General features: G+C 32.5%; 2 protein-coding genes across 25 annotated transcripts; one reads left to right on the top strand and one right to left on the bottom strand.

Annotated features, from left to right (window-relative positions):
• Positions 1 to 209: 209 nt before the first annotated feature.
• Positions 210 to 21,829, bottom strand: LOC129804259 (BUB3-interacting and GLEBS motif-containing protein ZNF207). 24 transcript variants are annotated; one of them, XR_008751956.1, is made up of 9 exons: positions 21,553 to 21,823; positions 20,981 to 21,131; positions 17,618 to 18,048; positions 11,987 to 12,323; positions 5,560 to 5,682; positions 5,331 to 5,469; positions 5,161 to 5,199; positions 332 to 506; positions 210 to 260 (listed from the first exon to the last, which is right to left on the bottom strand). XR_008751956.1 is itself a non-coding variant. In XM_055851402.1 (8 exons), the coding sequence occupies exons 1-8, from the start codon at positions 21,591 to 21,593 to the stop codon at positions 403 to 405; spliced, it is 1,383 nt and encodes a 460-aa protein (XP_055707377.1). In that variant the 5' UTR covers positions 21,594 to 21,817; the 3' UTR covers positions 210 to 402. The 24 variants fall into 24 exon arrangements, 6 of the variants coding, with proteins under 6 accessions (XP_055707377.1, XP_055707378.1, XP_055707375.1 ...); XR_008751950.1 differs by having other exon boundaries at positions 332 to 530; XR_008751948.1 differs by having other exon boundaries at positions 332 to 530; positions 5,560 to 5,694.
• Positions 21,830 to 22,074: 245 nt separating this feature from the next.
• On the top strand, positions 22,075 to 22,699 carry LOC129804272 (protein LLP homolog). Its single transcript, XM_055851427.1, has 2 exons — positions 22,075 to 22,333; positions 22,397 to 22,699. The coding sequence occupies exons 1-2, from the start codon at positions 22,163 to 22,165 to the stop codon at positions 22,673 to 22,675; spliced, it is 450 nt and encodes a 149-aa protein (XP_055707402.1). The 5' UTR covers positions 22,075 to 22,162; the 3' UTR covers positions 22,676 to 22,699.
• The last annotated feature ends 243 nt before the right edge of the window (positions 22,700 to 22,942 follow it).

Consider the following 22,942-nt stretch of genomic DNA (forward strand, 5'->3'; position numbering starts at 1 on the left):
TTCACTTTCTTTTTGTTTTTCTTTTTTACTCAAATCGTTCTACTTTTTTGTTTTCTTCAATTTTGTTTTTCATTGCAATTTTTCATCATTTTTTTTTGTGCTGACTTCCGAGAGTATCTCATCCACTTTGCTTTACTTTTTTTTTGTTGTTGTGTTTCCTCATCATCTTTTTTGATCTCAAATCTTTTTTTTTTTCATCCAAACACTTCTTATCCTCGTGATGTTTATTTTAGCCTTCTTCATATTATCAATCAGAGGTACTAACAAAGTGAAAATTCACAAATCAACAATTTCAAACAATTTAAAATACGAAAAAGTGTGCACAACTTACTTTTAAGGATACACCACAGGCACAGGAAGATGGATTACGGGAGCCAAGCGTAGCGGCCCAGCCTGGGGAGATCACCGAAATCTCGGTGGCATCATCGGAAGCATCGGAGGCCCCGGAATCATAACACCCATTCCCGGTGGAACAATTCCGGGAATTGGTGCAATTAAACCTGCTGCTGTGGAGAAAGAATGTAGTCCTCCTTTAGGAAGAATTTCAAATAAAATTTGTTTGATTATCAACCCTTTTCAAACACAACAAACAACAACCATTCTAATAATAGCAGTACAATAATAAATATCATGAAGTCTGCATATCAATTTCCAAAACTACTTATTCAGTATTTCTAAAAATTACTGTCACAGAGTGTCTCAACTGAACTGATAAAAAATTAATTATTTTTTTTATATGTCTAACAAACAAATTTTTTTTTAATAAGATTTAACATGCCTTCCGTATATGCAAACTTCTTTAAACTAGCGCTTAGGCTTGAAGTTGCATAAATTAGGAGAATGATCATAATATTAACATTCTATCACTGAGAGAAATCCGAAAAAGTTAAAATAACATTCCGGAAATGTTAATTTTACCCTGCAGTATTGATCCAAAATCGGTGTAAATATTACCCTTTTTAGGTGTATTGGGGATTAAAGTTACCCTTTTTCATGTTAATTTTACACTTAAAAAGGTTTAAAATTAACATTAAAAAATGTTGATATATTTTTACACCTAAAAAGTGTTAGTTACGAGAAAAAAAAGGTAATCGCACCCTCTTTTTCTCAGTGATAATATTGAGATTCAAAGTATTTTTTCTTTACAATATCTAACAAAAATAAATACAATTGTTTATGTTGTTAATTTTTATCCATATGCAATATATGTTTCATGCACTTCAGTAAGGCGATATGTATTGAAGGTAGAATGGAAAACGGACCAATCTTTTGCCACAAATGAAACCTACATTCCAGCTTATTTTAGGTTGTTGGTTTCAATGAACAATTTATAAAAGGAGGATCTAAAGATTTTTTTACTGGGGATTTACGAAATGCTCTTTAATCGTATAACTCATTCAAAAAGTTTGTTAAAATTTTTCCTTTTTCACAAACATTGTTCCTTGATAACTTGACGAACATTTTTGTTCCTTTACAAACATTTGTTCGTAAATGTTCGTAAACATAGACAAAAATATTAAGTTTAGTCATTTACTCGTGATTTCTCGCCAAACAAAAACGTACACTAAGAAAAAAACTGTAGAGTTGAAATAACTATATCGGCGAGTTGGATTAACTCGACGGATATGGATGTAATACTTATTACGCTTATTACTGCTTTTCGATGTGATATTTCATCTCGGCTGAAGTATATGCTTAAATGTTTGCATTTTAAGAATATACATATGCTTCAGGAAAGATTTTCGTGTAACAAAGTATGGACCATCAATTAGAAATAGAAGTAAATTAACTCTAAAATATAATTGATCGAAAATCACAACGAAAAAGAGTGTTAATTTAACATCGTTTCGAGTAAGTTTTACTCTTTGATTTTTCTGAGTGACGAAAACTAAATAATAACTTCAGACTAAAAATATTCTCATAAAGCCATTATATTCTGAACTGTTTGTTAAGAATTTCTTGATTAATAGTACCTTCTCGACCGTATATATCTTCAGCAACCCTAGCATTTTTTTTCAGGAAAAATATTTTCGTAAAGAAGGATTGTTGTCACAAGTAATTCATTTCATGTAATTGAAGGACATTTAGGAATTTATGAGTAAATTCTGAAGGACGCAGGGTAAATTAGGAAATAGAGAAGTGATTTATTTCAGGAAAATGTTGCTTGAGTTTTTCTCTTGAAATCATTCTTTCGTATAAACAACTTAAAATATAATGTTACTGAGAACAAAAAACATATTTCGCAAGGTAATTATTACCTATTTCTTAATAACTTTTCCCCTAAGATATCTCGACACCTTATCTCTTGGACTACAAATTTCTTATACAATTTATTTTATAATTTATTATGAATTACAATTTTTCACGTATTTTTCTTTTGTTCATGACTGTTCACTATTTAATATAGAGTAAAGTGGTACAAGTTGGACAATGGTACAATTTGTATAGGGCTTTTTTTCTTGACAAATTTAGTACTTCATTCTTATTTGTATATTTTTAATGCTTTAGTTTTATAATTTGGTTCCTTGTGCTTAAAAACAAATTTTGTACTGTATTTATCAAGAAAAAAGCCATGTCCAATTTGTACCGGCGAATTGTCCAACTTGTAACACTATGTCCAACTTGTATCACTTTACCCTAAACTGAAATTACCCAAAAATTTCTAAGAAAATTTTACTTTAACATGTAACTTTAATCTATTACTAAGTTCTGACATATAATTTTGGAGTACCTAAACGCTTATCCTTTAAAAATTTGATGTCGAAAATTTTTTCGGTCATAAGTATGTATGGGCACTTCCAAAAATATGCAAAAATAAAAGAAAACGTGGGAGCTGTTTTCGAAATAAACTAAAAAAAAATTCTTGGATATTCCAACCAAATTGGATTGGATTAACCAAAAAAATATTCACACAACCAATTTTCCACTTCGGCAAAGTGAAATCAATCAGAATAAGTGATTATTGGAAAGGGACAAGTCAAGAGAATATAGCGGAGGCTTTAGTTTAGAACGTCCGAATTCAGTGTTTTGATGTTGATCTTTAGAGTCTCTAGACCATGAAGTTCAATGCCAAGGAAGATGGTCGTATTACGATATCACTCGCTCGTTTTGCTTTACCTATTATAGCCGTTTTCCGAGCAATACCTGATCCAAGTCAATCAAAAATTCTTGGATTTGATTAATAGTTTCTTAACTCTTTAAGGACGATTGGGTCACCGGTGACCCAAAAATGAAATTTTCCCTACTGTCATCTAAAATTGTGTATTGCTCTAAAACAAAAAACAGAAAGTGATTTTTCTGACCCCCTATTTTTGACCCTCTCGTCCTTAAAGGGTCAAATAAACACAACTTCACACATGTGGGCCTACTACGTCGCTGACGCCATCCATCTGTGAACAGCGGATTTCAAATTGATGACCTGGTTTTAGTGCCACTTTCATTATATTTTGATTGATTCAAAAGTATTGCACTCAGGGCTCATCTTTAAGAAAAGATTAAACTGAATTGAAAATTTCGTCTTCTGAATAGTTGTCAAAATGAAGTTACGACAAATGCTGATTTAACTGACTAGATATAGAAGTGCATGATGCATATGTCTGATACAGAATTTAACAAAATATACAATAATATGCAATATTAGTACAATATATTACATTTCGTTCATTATAAACGAAAGCTCACAGTAAAATTGTTTATTTCATATTTTCAAAACAAAAAAAATATTGTAAAGGATCTCAGTTAAAAACATATTGTACAACTTTTGTTAAATTATTTCGATATTTATGATAATCAACAATAACTTATGTCCAGCGCACAAGAATTTTTGTTTCGTAAACATTTTTTTTTACATTTCAGTGAGAGGAAATGTAGTCTAGATCTAGTTGTCTCGCTAACTTCGTAGGAAATTTTGAAGACATGTTTACAAACAAAATTTATGCCCAACGCACAATAACTTTTGGATAGTAATCATGTTTTCGAAACTACCTACGAGAGTGAGCGAGATGACTAGATACAGATCTCACTCACTCTCACTGAAATGGCCAAAATATGTTTACTAAACAAAAGTTATTGTGTGCTGGTCATAATGCCTAATGCCCAACGCACAATAACTTTTGTTTTGTAAACATGTTTTTGACATTTAAATGAGAGTGAGTGAAATCTAGATCTAGTCATCTCGCTCACTCTCATAGGAAATATTGAAAACATATTTACAAACAAGAGTTATTGTGCGTTATGCCCAGCACACAATAATGACCATTGCACAATAACTTTTGTTTGTAAAGATGTTTTCAAAATTTCCTATGAGAGGGAGCGAGATGACTAGATCTACATCTCATTCACTCTCATTGAAATTTCAAAAACATATTTACAAAAAAAGTTATTGTGCGTTATGCCCAGCGCACAATAACTTTTTTTTGTAAACATTTTTCAAAATTTCCTATGAGAGTGAGCGAGATGACTAGATCTAGATCTCACTCACTCTCATTAAAATGTGAAAAACATGTTTTCGACATTTTAATAAGACTGAGTGGGACAGATCTAGTCATCTCGCTCACTCTCATAGGAAATTTTGAAAACATATTTACAAACAAAAGTTATTGTGCGTTAGGCATTAGGCATTATGCCCAACGCACAATAACTTTTGTTTAGTAAGCATGTTTTTGACATTTCAATGAGAGTGAGTGAGATCTAGATCTAGTCATCTCGCTCATTCTCATGCAAATTTTGAAAACATGTTTACAAACAAAAGGTATTGTGCGCTGGTCATTATGCTCAGCGCACAATAATTTTTGTTTGTAAACATGTTTTCAAAATTACATATGAGAGTGAGCGAGATGACTAGATCTAGATCTCACTCACTCTTACTAAAATGTCAAAAACATGTTTACAAAACAAATGTTATTGTGCGTTGGGCATTATGACCAACACAAATAACTTTTGCTTGTAAACATGTTTTTAAAATGTCTTAGAAGCGAGTGAGATAAATGTAGATTTCATTTAACATTTTTTTCTTAATTGAGAAAAAAATATTTCGTTTATTATAAAAATTCTCCTTTCAAATATGCAAATTGTCATTTCATGATAAGACTATAATATTTATTACCACACTAAATATTGTTTTTTTTTCTTAAAATATTATCTATAAACTACAATACGTACGCATGTGAAGATTTTTTCCAAAATGAACTGTTCCTGTGCCTTGGGAAAAATTAAAATGAAGGAAATTACAGGTTTATCAGTTCAATTGAAACACCCACTCTACTTCAGATCAAAATTTAAAAGCAAATATTTTGATGGCAAAAGTAATAGAAAGAATTAATTGAATTTACCTGCTCCGGGAATTCCAAGGGCAGGTGATGGAGATCTCATCATATTGCTTCCTAGAAGTGCGGCAGTTTGGGGCGGAAAATTCATAGCTGGTCTCATCATTGGCGGTACCAGGTTCATCGGACTAGAAACCACAGGCACCTGGTGGCATGTGTTACAAGGGAAAAGCCATTAGGGAAAAATTTAAAAAAAAAAAAGGATAAATGTGCTCATGGTGTGAATAGTACTTACCATTCCCAAGGGAGGGCCAGGTTGCCTTGCCGCCTGGAATCTTTGCATCATCACCGCCCTATTCAAGTCTTCCAATTGTTTTTGTTGTGTAGCAGCTGCATGGGCAGCCACTGCGGCCGCGTGCTTAAAAGAAAACTTCAAATATTATGGATTCCCATGGACATTCTACTAACTTAATTGTAATGTAACGAATTGGCGTGTAAAAAATTCAGATCAAGAGCAAAATTAATATCCAATATCTCAATATTTATAAAGTATTTTTTTTTTCATATATAATATTTTTTTTTGTAAAGACAGAAAAAAATAAAGATTAAACTAAAAATGAAAAAGAAAATTAAGAAAACAGACATTCGCTAACAATCACACATATCGTGAATTATTATAGTATAGTATATATAGTAATAATAATGTAAAATCACAAAAGACATACCTTCGGAATATATTCAACTTCTCTAAATTTCTCTTCTTAATACTCTCATAATTTTTTTTATTAAATAATTTTTATTACAACAAAGGTTGTGGTTTTTTTTGGAAAAAAAAGAAAAATAAATTGTATACTAATTTTGATAACATCAAAAAGCATTAAAAAAAAGTTCCATCTCACAGAGGAAATAAAAATAAATTGATAAAAAAAACAATTCTTGGAAAATCATCAAGAATTTCAGATAATTCTAGAGGAAAACCAAAGAAAACAAACAAACAATTTTCTTTTCTGGGCAAATTCCAACAAATATCCAAAGAAATTTACATTGAATTTTCATCAATTTACTTGCATCTCCTGTGTAGCCTCTCGCTCTCACATACACCTTCTCTTTCTCACTCTCATTCCACACAAAAAATAGTTCTTTTTTTTAAATATTGTCATCAATAGAAGTCTTGCAAAAGGATGATTTTTTTATGATACTTGGAGCAATTTTGCAAATATGTAAGAAAGTCAATAAATTAAACATTCTCAATTGTGACACTGAAAAGCTTCCAGATTCCACGTGAGACACAATTTCTATTGCAATAAACACAAAATCATATTTTTATCTAGATAATTTAAAAAATAAAAATAATAATTATACCTTTACCAAAAAGAAAAAATAGTGCAAGGTGCAGAAAAGATACAAGTCTCTCTTATTTTCCGACTCTTGCTTTATCAAAGAAAGCCCAGAAAGATAAAACTAAAAATATTTTACAGTGAAAAATAAAACCATAGCAAAGTTACAAAGTTTGTATTAATCTATTTAAAAAAAACAATTTTATAAAAGATAGAAATAAAACAGGATAAAAGGAAAAATCAAGAAGGAAAACTAAAAATAAAAAAAAAAACAACCAACGCAGTGCCGCAAAATCAGAAAGCTTATCAGTTTTGATTTCATTGTAATTTATGGTGAACTTACCCTCGTGCAAAATAAATATTAAAAAATACTAATTTTCATTTTTTTTGGCAAAATAAACTAATACTTCGATTTTTATTAGTTTCATGTGTTATTCGAATTTTCTTTTGTAGAAAAAACAAAGTCCAGAAATAAAAGAAAGATCATTGCATTTTGACAAGGAATGCTGAACCTTTAATACAGATTTCACAAAAAAAATTTCCCTTATTCAAAATCAATATTTCCTCTTTTCTTCTTTTAATTATTTCATAAATTTAATATATAACTTAGCCTTTTCTCTTTCACTAAATCTAATAATACTAGATTTTATTTAAAAAATATATATATCGCGTATATATTTTCATTAATGACCATGACAATACATCTCTTTTATTTTCATATGATCAATTTATTGCGATTAAATTATTTTTTTAGCAATTAAAATCTTACTAATTCTGAAATTAATTTCTAAATTTAAAAAAAATACTAGGTAGTAATAAAAAAAAACATAGTAAAAAAAATAAAATGTCTTAAAGTTGTCAACTAAGGTTATTGATATTTTTAACTGTTTTGTTAATTTTTATTTTGATATTATTAAATTATTTATACTTGCTTTTTCTGTTTTATTTTTTTAGTAAAAAATATTCTTAAAAAATTACACAAATGCATCTAATTTTCTGTCAAGTGAAAAATCTAATGCTAATTAGTCAATCTTGAAGGAATAACGCAATATTTCTTGGCGTTCTCTTACCTTCTTCTTGTGTATAAAAATCTTTAATTTTACCAATTAGGGGAGAGCGGGGCAGTTTAGTATTGGACTTTTCATCCTTGGACTTAAGAAATAAAAACAAATGACTGTTGATTGAAGTCATTTTAAGCAACATTTCGATGCTTGTTTATTAAGTACAATATTCGGCTTGAATATTATGCTTTTAAAAAAATTTAAAAAAATCACCACAATACGAAATGTAAAAAGACATCACAAGGGGCAGTTTGATACATTAAAGTTACAACATAAAATTTTGCATTATAGAGAAAAAAATCGTTACTAAAAGAGTCTTCTCGAAGACTCTTTCAGAAATCTGAGACATGTTTACTTTTATTAACTCTTTCGTCTCTTTTGGGACTCTAGTACCCAAAGAAGCATATGCATTTTCTATGAAAAACAATGTTTTTTTAATTATTCAGAGTTGATAAAAATCCGATTCTTGTGGGTGATTACAAACTATAAGGATGTCCAAATGCCAGGGGGTGACATTAGCTGTGAAAAATGCGACCGGTTTTAGTGTAAATTTTTCCTTGTTTTCGTACACATTACACAAGATATCGCCAAAACTACGTAGGTTGCCAATTTGTAGTTTTCGGTTGCCTGTTCAATATTAAGTTAGCTTTTATTTTATATTTATATTTTTTGCTAATTCATTCTACACTGACGGAAAACAGCTAATAAACCCAAAAGTTTTTTCGGCACGCTAGAAACATACGGGAAACATAGGAAATGTCATGCCCCTGTCCAAATGTAAGATATTTTTTGCAGGACCTCAATTAATTCCTGAGCTTAGATATTTTTGATTAAAAATTGTGAAATTGGCTTGCAGCATATGCTGCGGTCCGGAAAGAGTTAATAGAATTCTACAGAGAGAACAATAATGCTGCCGTTTTTTACCACTTGGAAATTTATGAACGTTCAATTTTGTGAAATTCATGAACCATAAACATTTTGTTTGTTCATCTGTTTGGGCATTATCAGAACTATAGGCCAAATGCTTCGAGATAACAAATTCGGTTTACCGCGAACCCACCACAAGTTGCATGATCCATGTGAATCATCTCTTTTAAAATATTTCGAAAACGTAAAGTGCGATTTATAAATTATGTTTTCTATGCGAAAACTTAGCAAGTCATTGTGAGGAGACCTCAACTTCGGGGCAGACCTAGGACAAGGTGGCTAAATCAAATTCAGAATCTTGCCTTGGAACGCCTTGGGATCGAACCCGAACATCTTCCTGAAGTGGCGGAGAATTGACAGGCGTGGGCTACTATAAACTAGATATCATGAGCCCCCGCAACCCCAATATGGAAAAGCGGTTGAAAATTACGATGAGCCGGAAATTTCATTCGTATAAAAAAGTTCTTATATCATTTCTAACAACAGTTTCTTTTTTCAGGGACAAAAGTTAAAAGGCTCTAAAGATCATTTTTTTGTCAATCAATTAGGCAGTTATAGCTTAGCTGAAAATACATTTGAATTCTGAACCAGTGCTACGGTTAATTTTATTATAACTTTTAAACTTTTATTACAAGATAACTCAAATTTGACACAAAACTACTCAGATGTATTGGCTTTTGATTCGTGAAAACAATAGTCCTAGAATTTAACGCTGGACTACTTAAAAACTGATTTTTATTAACAATTCAAAAATAACTACTTCGTCGCCACTTTTTACCACTTTTCGCCAGTCTTGTAACCACTTCTCGCCACCCATTTGAAAAGGTCCAAACTCGATTATTTTAGGCAATGTTATAAAAAGAATACATTCAGCATTTCTTTTACCTCATGATCACCCTATTATTACACACTTTAAACGATTTTTCTTCACTTTTATATGAGAAATCAAATTATGGGGCTTTTGCAGAAAGTAAACAATGCAGATTTAACAACTGACAATCTGAGAAGTGAAGTAAGCGTCGCCTATTGAAAAGAGATGGCGACAGGTGGTAAAATCAATTCTAGAAGATAACCACTTTCCGCCATGCCTCATTTTTATATAAAAATTATATAAAATGAAATATTAATTACCTAAATACAAATTTTATGTATTCAACAAGTGTAATTAAATATTTAATAGACAAATTATTTATCCAAAAACGAGTTTTTCGCTTGATGAAAATTTGATGATACTTGCTGTATTTGGTAAGAAATATTGGATTCGATGCACTTGCTTAAAATATTACTCTAAAAAAATGCTTAAAATCGTAAATCCAAAAAGAATAATTATAATTTTTCGACTTTCAGAAGTAAAAATACAAAGTGAGGGCGTTTTGGAAAGCCCTCGCGACATGCCACTTCCACTTCTAACATCGAAAGTTCATAAAACTACCGCTAGGGGCGCTTTTATTAAAAAGAAGATTTTTCAATTTTCTAAGTTAAATAACTTAAAAATTTCTTTGTGCATCGGGCTGAAATTTTAGTATGTAGTAGCCGCAGATTATACCTATCAAACAAAAAAATACTTAAGTCGATCCATAACCCCTGACCCCAGCTATAAGGGGTCAAAGTTCGAACATTGACCGGCCTCTATCTCCGGTTCCAAATAACATTTCGACCTAAATTTTAGGTTTTTGGTTTCGTCTCGATGAGCACTTTAAGATAGAAGTTCAAAAAGTCACCACAGGTGGCGCTGCTATAGCGTCAAAATTCATCAAAATTCAAACTCATTTTTCTCAAGAACGCCATTGTGCAAGTTAATCAAATTTTAAAGTGTTGTAGTCTAGGCTATGAAGTTTCCAAAAAGTGGCGTGAATTCACTGTGATTACAATAGAACCAATTTTTGCAATGGACCAGTCAATTATGTAAATATTATTCAGCATTTCTCGCATATTTTTAGCAAAAACATATTTTTTCACAAATTCTAGATTTAGAACAAAACTATTGTCATTCTCTTGCGAGAAGATCGGTTGCTGTTATAAGGGAGCACTTCCTGAATACATCTAAGTAGTTTTCTGTATCTTAACAATTTTTCTTTTTTTTTAAATTAATTTTTAATTATTCTTCCAACATCTTTTTTTCACTGATTATTATTATTTTTTTTTATCCTTCATCTGCCACAAATTTGTAAGAGGGAAACAAACGAAACACCCTATTTTTAGTGATGAATAAATGAATTGAATTTATATCAAAATGTTTACATTCTGCTATAAAAAATCAATATTCCAATATTTCTTGCATTAGATAATAGTAATACTATTTGTTCTTTGAAATTTTGGAATGCAGAATTAGTATTTCACTAAAAATTTTCAGTGTACCAAACTACCCCCTTATGTGTTTTAATCTGCTCCACTGTCAGTCAATCGCAACAAATACCTTTTATTTTTGGGATTTGAACCCTTTTCAAGAGCATCATACCCATTTTAATAGATTTTGCAGATTCTGAGAAACTCGAAAAAAAATCAGAAGCTTTATAGGAAATTGTCCCAATCTGCCCTACTCTCCACTATAATGGACTATAATCCTTCTAATTTTGTTAGAATTTCTTTTGTCTTCCTTTAAAATGCATAAGAAAATTTCATAACTTATTCACCACAATAAATTTTAATAATTGTAAGTAAGTCCCTTAATCTTAATGAGAAGTAGGAGAAAAAAATAAAGAAAGCAAATACCTGAATACTCATTCCTATGATTCTATAAATCAGTGTGTGAAAATCCAATTTTAAGTTGCTAAAATGTGAGATTTGGTTCACTATCTCTTATGTATTTTTTTTTCAGTTTTGTCAGAAACTCACGCGAAGAGAAAGAAAATGGTACAGTGAGATATGGAAATTATTTTCTTTTTTTTATTAGGAGGTATATTTTGTGTGTAAAGGTGGGGAAGATCTTCTCTTTTGTAAAAAAAAAAGAAAAAACAAAAAAATATTAAATTAGAAAATAAAAAAGACAGCACAAATGATAAGAAAAAAATGAAGAATTCTTTTTTTCATCATTATTCTTCATGTTTTTCCATTCAAAGGAAATCTTTAAAAGGTTTTATTGTAATAAAAAAAGAAAACATTCAAAAAAGACAGGAATTGCTGAAATTAATTAGTTATCAATAAACCAAAAAAAAAGGATGTTTATCTCTACTTGTGATTGAGTCTTTAAATACAGCAATAAATTTGCATAATTTCTCTTTTTCTTTTTAAATATAGTCTTTTTCTTTTAAATGTTGCAAGAAAGTTTGTCTCTTCCTCACTGGTCTAAGAAATAAAAAAGTATAAAGATCTGTCTGAATTCTCAAGAGAAGGTGTTGGACTGAAGTGGAGATGTCCGCTTGAAAGCGCGAGATAGAAAACCCTGATTGAAACATACCTCGGGAAATGACACAATTGCGGGAGCACTTGTTGTCGTCGGGGCATAACTGCTGCTCATTTGAAGGGTGACAGATGTTGCAGGTGAATTTATATGATGGACCGGCTTGCCCGGAACACTCCCACTCCCAATACTCGAAGATGCCACAACTTTGCGCTCATATTTGGGCTTTCGTGCCCTTAACTCCTCCAAACTCAAATCCTCCGCCGGATGCATTATTTTTGACGTTGTTCCCGATGTGGGAATCATGGAAGGTGGCTTGTAAGGATCTGCACTCGCTGGAGCATTAACATTTCCAGCTGTATTTGTAGTTGGGGGAGCACTGATGGTTGCATTACTAAAAAAAATATAAATAAATAAATAATAATGATGCTGCATAATACGAGCTTCAGACCTAAGGCTTAGCCATATGGCTTAACTTCTCTAAGTTTTTATCAATCAAGATTTTTCATAAAATTTTGACTTAGAATTGTATTATAAAACCCAAATAATCTATTGGATTCTAAAGAAACAAATTAACCCATTCCTTACCATGGTATTATACATCATACGCAAATTGAATGATTTTAGATGATTTACTTCTGGGCAATTTTTATCCGAATTGCTGTCGGGAAAGCATTTTTAGTAACTTTAGTTCTACAATTACTTGGGAAAAGTAATCCGACAGAGATGAAAATACATTTTCTTATTGCTTTCTTGCTTCGCGGAAGGTCATGCAAAATTTTTGCTCAAAGTGGCGGATGGAAAATTCGACATCTCGTCGAATTTGTTAAAATTGGCCTCTTTCCTCTTTCCTGATTTGAATTCTAGTTGCCAATTTGTTTTCTTGGATAGTTCCTCTATCTAAACCAATAGAGTTTGTAATGATTTAATGCACAGAATTTAAATTCAGTGACCGTTAAGACGTGTGTTTGACAGGGGCTCCCCGCGACCCCATTATAGATTTTTTTTTTCTTTTCAAAAAAATCATCTATTAATCTGTAGGAAACTAATCCCAAAATATGAACATTCTATCTCAGGTATTTCTGGTACATTGACTGAATGGGTTAATTGGTTGTTTTTAAGATTTTGAGACGTTCTGGAACTGGGCTAAACCTCTAATCTGAAGACGGCCCAAAATTAAGCGCTCTTCAGACTAGAGGTCCAGTTCCCTAAGGTTTCAAAAACCTAAATAACAATCAATTTTATTGGTTTCTCAAATGCTTAATAGATCATTTTCCGCAATATCCAATTTATCAAGAATCTTAACTGACAAGGAATTTTAGAAGTCAGGCCATATGGCTAAGCCTTATACGGGTTTCAGAACTAAGGCTTAGTCAAATGGATTAACTGCTCTAATTTCTTATCAATCATGACTTTTTGGGAAAATTTAACTTAGGACTGGATTATTAAAGATAAGTAATCTATTAGGCTTTCAAAAAGAAATTAAATTGCACGCTATTTAGGATTTTGAGACCTACGGGAACTGGGCTAAACCTCTAGTCTGAAGACCGCTTTAGGTCTGAAGCTCGTATTGCACAGAGGGACAATGCCGTCTTGTAAAGGGTGGAGCAAATAAGCTGTTAACTTTTACAAATGCTGTATTTCTTAAGTTTCAAAATGAATTTTATTGATAGGTACAGGAAAAATTTAGAAATCTTTCAACAGTTGAAAAACCCAATTGAAATTTTCGGCTTAACAATCTTTGGAACGGACTATGACCTTGAGTCTTCCCATGAACACATGGCAAGCAGCCTGAACGGAAGCTTACGGAATACAAGCCCATTCACGATGAAGGGCTATCTTCAGCGATTCCACACTCTGGTATTCTTCAGTCCTGATCTTCATCATTAATCCTATCCAGAGAAGTCAAGCGGATTTGGATTTAGAGACCGTAGACGCCATTGTATTTTCGAATTTACGGAATTTATCAAGGAAATGAAATTTTTGTGACCGTTTATCGAGTCTTTTTGGATCTGTCTGTTCCTCTTAACAAAATTTTTGTATGCTAATGGATTCAGAGAACCTTCCAGTGCAATTTCCCGACTTTGACTCTAGAGTCCAAATCAGTTCAATCCATATCAATTGTTAAACTGTAATAATTTTCTCATCAAAGAAAAAAATGTTTGGCAATTGATCTCTAACGACCAAGGAAAGCAACTTCAGCGCTTTATCCACCATAACTTTTTTTTTAAAATCAATATGATCTTGGTCTTTGGATTTTTTAAGGATTCATCTTCATCTAGAGTTTTTCACAAATATAGTCCTAAATCGGCTTCAGATTCAGACTAGTGACTTATGGCTAAGACTTATACGGGCTTCAGACCTAAGGCTTAGCCATAAGGCTTGACTTCTCTAGATACTTATTGGTCGAAAATTATTCGAAAATTTTGACTTAGAAATGGACTACAGTCAAGTGTGCTAATCCGGGCGCTTCGCTATCTGGATCGTTTATGACTAATCCACTTAAAATAATATTTTTATTTTTATTTTCGTAATATAGTCACTACATTAACATAATATAGGGTAAAAGCTCATAATTTTGCCCAGTCTGCTTATAAGCATCGATGTTCCAAGTTTGAAGTGCGATATTTTCGATACTAATTGACTTTTTTGATACTCTCTTTTCAGAAGGGTTGTTTAGAAACTTAGCAAGCTATTTATCGTCTTTTTTTTTACTAAAATTAGTCTTAATTCGTTTGAAAATGAATTGATATGTAGAGGTGAATTTGACTCTTATTTTGGACATCTTGGGCCTCAGTGGATCAGTGGATAGAGCAGTGGCTCTGTGACTGTGAGGTCGAGGGTTCGAGACTAGACAACTACAGATTTTTCAGCTGCTGTAATAGTCTCGAATTCGTCCAGTGAATGAATGGAAAAGTAATGTCAATACATTGACAGTGAACCGCCTAAAAAGAGAGGTTGGTATAGGAAATAAGTTTCGACATGCAGAGTTCAGTCGAATACAAATACTCATTCACTGCCCAGATCCACAAACCAGGGTTGGTTTACCGTGATATAAAGCGGTACTGTGTGTATCAGAACGCACACAGAGCACTGTGATATGGAGCAGGTTTACTCGCCTTGGGGGTTAAGATAGAACAGGAGAATGGGGAGTGCATAATGGGCCCAAATAAAGTGGCCTGGGTGCAGCGGTTCCGCAAGGAATATAACCGACCCATAGACAAATCTAATCTTGGACATCTTGGTTATTAATTTGGACAACTTGGCTGTAAATTTGGACAGCTAATCCACCTCAATAGGATGTCCATTGATCTTCATTTCATGAACCAATCTTATCAAGTCCTCTTTCAGTTCATGTAAGGGAAACGTGGAATGTCACAAGAAGCCCAGAAACTTTCCATATCATTCATTAAAGTGAGTTGACTTTTCGGCCTTTCCGGGAGCCTTTCAAGGCTTTTCTCGCTACATCTCTTTCGTAGAGATGATGCTCATTTGTTTCTCCAGGCATTTGTCCAACCTAGTCATCACGAAAGCTAAAACTTCACGAAATTTCGTGAGAAAAACACCTGTCCAAAATAAGGAGTATCACCTCACTGGTAAATGTCTTAAAAAATTTCCCATTTTTCACACGAAAAACGTAATTCACAAGGCAAATCTCACTTCAGGTCAAATGTACAAATCACTACTAACGTGAATCAACACAATATTAAATGAATATTCAATAATATCACTCAAAAAAAGCGAAGAAACATTGTTAGTACTTCATCACAGCTAAATAAGACTGAAGTAAACACGAAGTTCTGTCATATTTCTCGTAAGCAATTGCTTACAATGAATTTTCAACAAAGCAATTTCCACTCAAATCATATTCAAAATTTAACGCATTTAGTGTTAAAATCTTCCAAAAAGAAGAAATATTTAGATAGAATTCATTGTTCATCAAATATTGGAATAAAAATCCATAATTTTAATCAATTTATTTTTAGTGTCCAATGTTATCCTCAAAATGTCCAAAATAAGAAACTGGACAAAATTATGAGCCTTTCCCCTATATTAATCTTTTTGCCAACATATCGCACGAAAAGTTTGGGTTAGTTTTCGGAAAACTATAGCACTTTATTTTCTATTCTCTTGTCCTGAATCCTAGGCTTTTGGTCAGGTACTGACTTCTCCGCAACAGTCTGGAATTTCTTTTATCCGAAATATAATTTTCCGGGCTGGTGCTGTGGATTCAACTTTTAATTTCTTCAATTTTTAATTTTCGCTTGCTCTCTATCTTTTTACAATTACTCAGTCAAAAATCAATATTTATCAACAAGTATTTCACCGAAACGAAAGCTGATTAAACTGTCTTGAAACGACAACGAAGATAAAAACAAAATCCAAAGCCTATTGCTCATGTTAAGCGATGGATAAATCTTTTCGTGTTGGGTAAATTAAGCAAATTCAAAACCTGCTCCAAATGGAAATTTTTCGCTACTCCAAATGGAAACGCCACTGTTTTCATGATAAATACAGTACTAAATTATTATATTTATATATTTTCTATACCACAGTTTCTTTATTTAGTTAATTTTGCTCCAAATAAAGCGAAAATCCATTCATATTCACAAATTATAATTTGTTAATTTCGTTGTTAATTTGTTAATTTAGAAGGCCGTAGGAAATCGTCCTTAAAGGTTTAACCCGAGAGACGGCCTAACGTAATTATAATTAAAATAACGATTTCACTAAATTCCCATCAGTTTCCCACTAAATAAGCCGTTTCTCGGCTTAAACCGAGAGATTGATTAGTCACAAACTGATGGAAATGTAATCTTATCATTATTTTGATTATAATTACGTTAATCCGTCTCTCGGCTTAACTCGTAAGTGTGTCTAGGGCATAACTTTCAATAAATGCACTAAATATATTACATTGCCTAAATGCAACACAGACGTTAATACAATTTGTCGAGAGTCTTGTATGTATATTTATAACGAAAAATCTGAGATGAATTTGCTTGTTTTTGCAACATGATCTATTTTCTTCCATTTGTTGACCATTCTATTTGATCAACAACTCTCTTATCGTAAAAAAAAGGACGGCTATGAGATCACCAATATTTTAAAATACTTTGCCTGCTTTGTGTCTCAATTTAATCATTAAATAAATTTAAGAAAAAGAAATAATCAAGAAAAAAATAATATACCAATAAATTGTATTATCAACTTAGAGAAATTGATGTGATTTGTTGCCTGTATTTTTAGTATTTGAGGTCATTTTATTTTTATTTTCCCCAACACTCTGATTTTCTTTTTTCCCACGATTCTCATCATTCGCCTTTAAATCAGAATATTTCTGTGAACATTTTGAAAAGCCATTTTCACAAGCTGTGTCACAACTCACAAAACATATATGACACCTGAAATTGATAGGAACAAATCGTCCTCTTGTGTTGAATTCCAATGATGTAATTTTGAAATGAAAATGTTTCTGGCATTTCCTCAATAATTCTCCTATGTGACTGACTTTCTACAGAAAGGCTGACTAAAAACAGGGACTGAGAGAGAACGCGTAAGCCAATTCTTTAGTGTCATTTTACAATGAGGCAAACACCCTCTCATTTACACAAATGTATCTATTTTCTAAATTTATCAGGGATTCATTAAAATTTTCAGATTGACATAAATCATATTTAATCTTACCTGTAGGCTGGGAAAGTTGGTTTGGCGGGCATTGACGGTGTCAGCGTGTTGCCCGGATGCGATACCGAGGGAAACAGTGGTCTGGCAGGTGAACCCAACATGTGAGGATTCATCATTGGCATCCCAGCGCCATGATTCATGTACGCAGCTGTGGGAATGGGTCCCATATGCCCCAACATCGGACCCACCTGTCCATACTGACTGAGCAAATGCGGTGGCATCATATTGGGCATCACAGGCATTCCTCCACCAGATCCCATTCCACCTCCTCCATCCGGTTTGGATTTCTTAACTGTCGGTTCATCATCGTCTGAGTCACTTTTGTTGCCATTCTTTGCTCTCTCGTGCTCACGGATATCCTCAGCTGGAATTCCTTCCATCCCATAGATCTCGATCTCAATATTTGATCGATTTGGCAGGGAATTGGGCACCTGAAAAAAAAAAAGATTGTAATAAAGTTCAAACACATCAACATAGAACTCCATCATAGAATATTCCTATGAAAGATGATAAACATAAGACGCCAGGAAACAAGGAAAAATCTGAGAAATTGTAGGGTTAGATTCATTACACTGAGTGAGAGAAATCTGAAAAAGTTAAAATAACATTCCGGAAATGTTTATTTTACTCTGAAGTATTGATCCGAAATCTGTGTAAATAATATGCTTTTTATGTGTATTAGGGGTTAAAGTTACCCTTTTTCATGTTAATTTTACCCTCAAAAAGGTGTAAAATTAACATTAAAAAATGTTGATATATTTTACAGCTAAAAAGTGTTAAAGTTATGAGGAAAAAAAGTTATTCGCACCCCCGTTTTTTCTCAGTGTAGGAACATATGAAAAAAAGAAATGGCAAAACGTCCGAGATTTGCAAAATGTTCGAACTCACGAGATAGAGCTCTCCATGAATTATTTTTTGCATGATATTTTTGTGCTGAGTGGTCTACTAGAGATCAAGTTGATTCATATATCACAAAATCATTTAAAAATCAAAAAAATCGATATTTTACCGATTCATTACCGATGAAGACCGATGCAGTCGGGTTCGAAATTTCAAAACCTGTCCAAACAATCCAAATTTAACCAAATCGGTTGAAAAATGGGTTCTCCAAAGTTGACCTTTATGCTTCAATAATTCAAAACGGCAAATTTTCCGGTCATATGTATGTTTGGACGAAATCTTCATCTGGACTACCTCTAAAATAAGGTAAAGTACCCTCACTCGACTCGACCGGTGGGTCAATATTTGAGTGTTTGATGGTCAATTTCTATGAAATTGTCACTGATGCGTATTATTTATGGAATAATTGACCTATTAATGTAAGATCATGCGCTAAATATTATAGCAAGTAAAAGCAAATATAAATAAATGGAATAAATAATTCTACCGGTCAAGTCGAGGAACCGATCGAGCGAGGGCACTTTACCTTATATCCGAAAATTGGGCCACTTTTGAGGAAAAAAAAAACAGAAAAACATAAGAGGATGGAGGGAGGTAGGAGGGAAAGAAAAAAAAATCGTCTGGGAAAAATTTGCTTTTTTATTGGAGGTCATTCAAGACCGGAAATTTATTTTACCGTTTAAGCTTCAGGACAGTGACAAGTTGAAAAAAAAGATTAGACCGTGGTGTCACATATAAGATTAATTTTAATATTAAGAAAAATCGGAAAGAGAGGTACTGCAAAATTTCAAATAGAAAATTACGTGTGTTAGAAAGAGTATACACTAGTGGAGTAATATGATGAGTAAGTTATTATTGTTCGTATTAATTGCTTTCTGAATCGTATTACAGACGATTCGAACAATTTTCCATGCGTGCCAACTGTGATTCGGTCAGTTTTCGAGTGAAACACGAGAGAGAGGCAAAATAAAACACTTGCTATCTTTTTTTGACATTCTTGCAGTTCAGAAAGTATTAATCTTAATATTAATCTTATGACATGGCAATGAGTCGTTCGAAGGTACCGCACTTTTTACTAAATATCGAAACGAACAATAGATCTCGGTTCTATTTCTGTCTGTAGCTTACCCCAATTTCATGTAATCGAAATTTTCATGTTTTTTTTCTTGGAGGCTTTGCATGTCTATCCCATTCTTTCGGAGTCTTCTTCTTCTTTTGAGCGTAATAACGAATGTAATTTAGTTTAACACTTTAACTACGAGACAATTTTCGCTGACCGAAAATCACCAAAGAAAATGAAACCGATAAAAATAACTTGTCTAACGTCTTACATCTATAACCTTCGAAAAGCCAACAGAGTCTAATTTGGTGTATTTTTTGACTATGAACGATAGAGACAAAAATAGCTAAAAATTTTAAGTAATTTTTCTGACAATACCAATAATTGATAATTTTCATTCTAATAAAAATTTTATGTTTGAGTATTGTAGTTTCTTTTTCCAAAGCGTTTTTGCTTAAAACAAACTGGAAGTATAAAAAATAATTAAAATGAATTTTCAATATGAGAATTTAAAAATTCGTCATATTTTAGCTTAAAAATTACTAGATAGCAAATAGCTGGAGACTTGGAAAAAATATCCTAGATTCCTTCAACCTTCTATTTTGCAATTATGTACAAACATAAGAAAAAATAACCTTAGGTCGTCAGGAAAAATTATTTACTTTATGGGACACCGGTGTTCCAATCGTCCTTAAAGGGTTGCATAAATGCAATTTTTATTTACTATATTTTTACATAAAATTATTCTGCATTCTGCCACCCAGGTTAAATAATTTAAAGGTTAAATTTGTTTCTATTTTTATTAGCCCTAATCCCAAATGAAACTTACAGGAGTACTAAGTTTTAATCCTGTTTATCATTTTTTTAATAGAACCAATTTACATTTCACACATAACAACATTTCTTTTATCTATTGACTAAGTTTGACCCATAATTAAATAAGCTACAATTTTTTATAAGTTTATTCAATTTTTTTTTTTATTTTGAAAAATCGAATCTAAGAAACACGATTTCCTAATTTTTATTATCGAGAATATACATACTGATACATTCTCTTATTTTTCAATCGCATCATATAAATTTGACGCCTTCAAACCTTTAAAAAAATCAAATTGACTTGTAGGTATTTTTTAGAATTTTTTTTTCATATTGACGACTAGAAGTTTTCTAAACGGATAGTCCAAAAACAATTGCAAATACACTTTTTCTCAATAGAACATAACAAAAGCTCTGTGTTAATCTGTTTGCCACGTTTGTCCATTTGCAATGAAAACAGAGCAATTCTAAGGACGGATTTGAGCAGTAAAAACCCTTTCCAAACTTATTTTTGTTTTTTAATACTAAGCAAGGACGCAATAAGATCTGCCTGCAGTGGGCAGATTTACTCCCGGATACCCACTTACCTTATCAATTGTCTCCTTGTGGACCTGCATGCAGTGTATAGACAATCCGGGTCCTGTGTATAATTTCTTATGGCAAATGTGGCACTTAAAGTGCTTCGCCTTTTGATGCTGCACCAGGATCTTGTCATCATCGAACTCACGATTGCAGTACCTTTTATGTTATGTGCCAATTAAGGAAAAATCACCCGAAAATCCCATTTCTGGGCGCATTCTTTTTGACAATCAAAATGGCTGCCATTTTTGTTACGTATTATTGTATACATAATGAGATGATGTTACCGTGGAAAAACTCACAAATACCCTCTTTCCCAACATCAAAAACCTTTGAAAAACAGCAGGATTAGTTTCTAGGAAAGCTGGAGAAGGAATTGAGGTAAGAAAGAAAGCAAGAAATGTAGAAAATTGGATGGAAAACACGTGGCTACCGAGTCATTGATTTTTCCCACCAAATACTCTTGTTTGTATCAGAAAAATGCCATAAAACATCTAAAATCTTGCCCAAAATCCCATAAAAACTCTTCCTGGAGATATTCTAGAGATAATCCGTAAGGTTTTGTCTTTGAAAAGGATACCAGCACCAGGGTTTGGACGCCTTCTTCTTCTTTCTGCCCATGATCACAGTGTTTCAGTTTAGCTTCAGCTATCAGAAAACAATAAACATCTCCTCACTCAATTCACACAAAAACTTTTTGCGTTTTCACACACTCAAAGTATTGTTTAACACTTTTCCAATTAATTTGCTGCGTAATCACCCGTATTTTCGCAGGAAATTGAGATTTTTTCACACAATATCCTCCACTGCAATTTTTTTCCACAGCGCACTTAACCAGTTTAGACGAGTTGAGTTGTACCAGTGAATGTTAGACTTTACTACGCGTATAAAATGTGTGTAATTTATTAAGATTTTTGGGACAATATACCAAATATTTTTTTAACTCGTGGAATTTATTAGTTTAAAATTCTTATTCATTGTTTTTAGATCTTATTTTTATACAATTTTGCAATTTTTTTTATACATTTTGCATTTGACTACACCGAACCCTGGGAATAAAATACATCGGAGAGGCGGGTATAGAATTGAACTCGTCGAATGCCAATTGGCTGTCATCCTTTCCGACACAACACGTGTTTACAAACGCAGCAAAGGAATTTTCTGCGTATATTTTTTCCATAAAATTCGCAATGGGCAGGAAAAGGCGTGCGAAAAATAACAATGTGAAGAGGGAGAGGTTTGCTGTGAAGGAATTGGCAAGGTTAAAAAAATGCTTAGGACTAATTGACGACAAGGGGAACGAAATTTCAAAGGAGGTCAAAGAAATTGCAACTGTCACAGATGCAAAAAGTATCAAAAAGGTAAACACAAACCGCAGGCTCTTTGAGAGGCATTTATAAATTTATTTTATTATTGTTTTGCAGAGAAACAAGGATGCCATGCTTGTTGACGATGAAGCTCCAGCTTCCTCCAAAAAAGCCCCCAAAACGGTGAAGATTTTCAACGAGAAAACGCAAGTTGAACATGTTTACAATGCAAAAACAATGAAGGATCAATTTGGGAATTACCCAGTTTGGTATAAAAGGCAACTGGAGAAGCGGAAGAAGAAAGTCAGAGGAAACAACAATGGGGAAAAATCCAGACACGGCCGACGTCAAAATCTATTTACAGCTACTAATCCTTACATGAACGTTGAATACTGAATAAATATGTTTTACTCAGTCAAATCTGTTGATATTTTCTAATTGTGAAGCAAAAACCGACGTGAGGATAACTATATTATGATAGGGAAACCCGAAAAAGTTAATGAATGATGAGAAAAGTTAATGAGTTTTCCTTGAGAGATCCCATTTCCCGACGATTTCCGGTTTCCCCATCAAAATATTTTATTATGTTTTTCATGAATTTGTTGATTTTGTTTGGTATAAAAATTTCTATTTTTTACAGTGTATTGTGAGGTTATGTTGAAA

The sequence above is a fragment of the Phlebotomus papatasi genome, chromosome 2 (genome assembly GCF_024763615.1).
Source record: "Phlebotomus papatasi isolate M1 chromosome 2, Ppap_2.1, whole genome shotgun sequence".
In the NCBI taxonomy this organism is placed as follows: domain Eukaryota; kingdom Metazoa; phylum Arthropoda; class Insecta; order Diptera; family Psychodidae; genus Phlebotomus; species Phlebotomus papatasi.

Excerpts from the sequence above, each read along its gene's own strand:
- LOC129804259 (XM_055851400.1), bottom strand. The coding sequence starts at position 21,593 with ATGGGCAGAAAGAAGAAGAAGGCGTCCAAACCCTGGTGCTG. Across the intron at positions 18,049-20,980 it reads ACAAGGAGACAATTGATAAG|GTGCCCAATTCCCTGCCAAA; the intron begins GTAAGTGGGTAT and ends TTTTTTTTTCAG. Across the intron at positions 5,470-5,559 it reads CTGGCCCTCCCTTGGGAATG|GTGCCTGTGGTTTCTAGTCC; the intron begins GTAAGTACTATT and ends ACATGCCACCAG.
- LOC129804272 (XM_055851427.1), top strand. The coding sequence starts at position 22,163 with ATGGGCAGGAAAAGGCGTGCGAAAAATAACAATGTGAAGAGGGAGAGG. Across the intron at positions 22,334-22,396 it reads ATGCAAAAAGTATCAAAAAG|AGAAACAAGGATGCCATGCT; the intron begins GTAAACACAAAC and ends ATTGTTTTGCAG.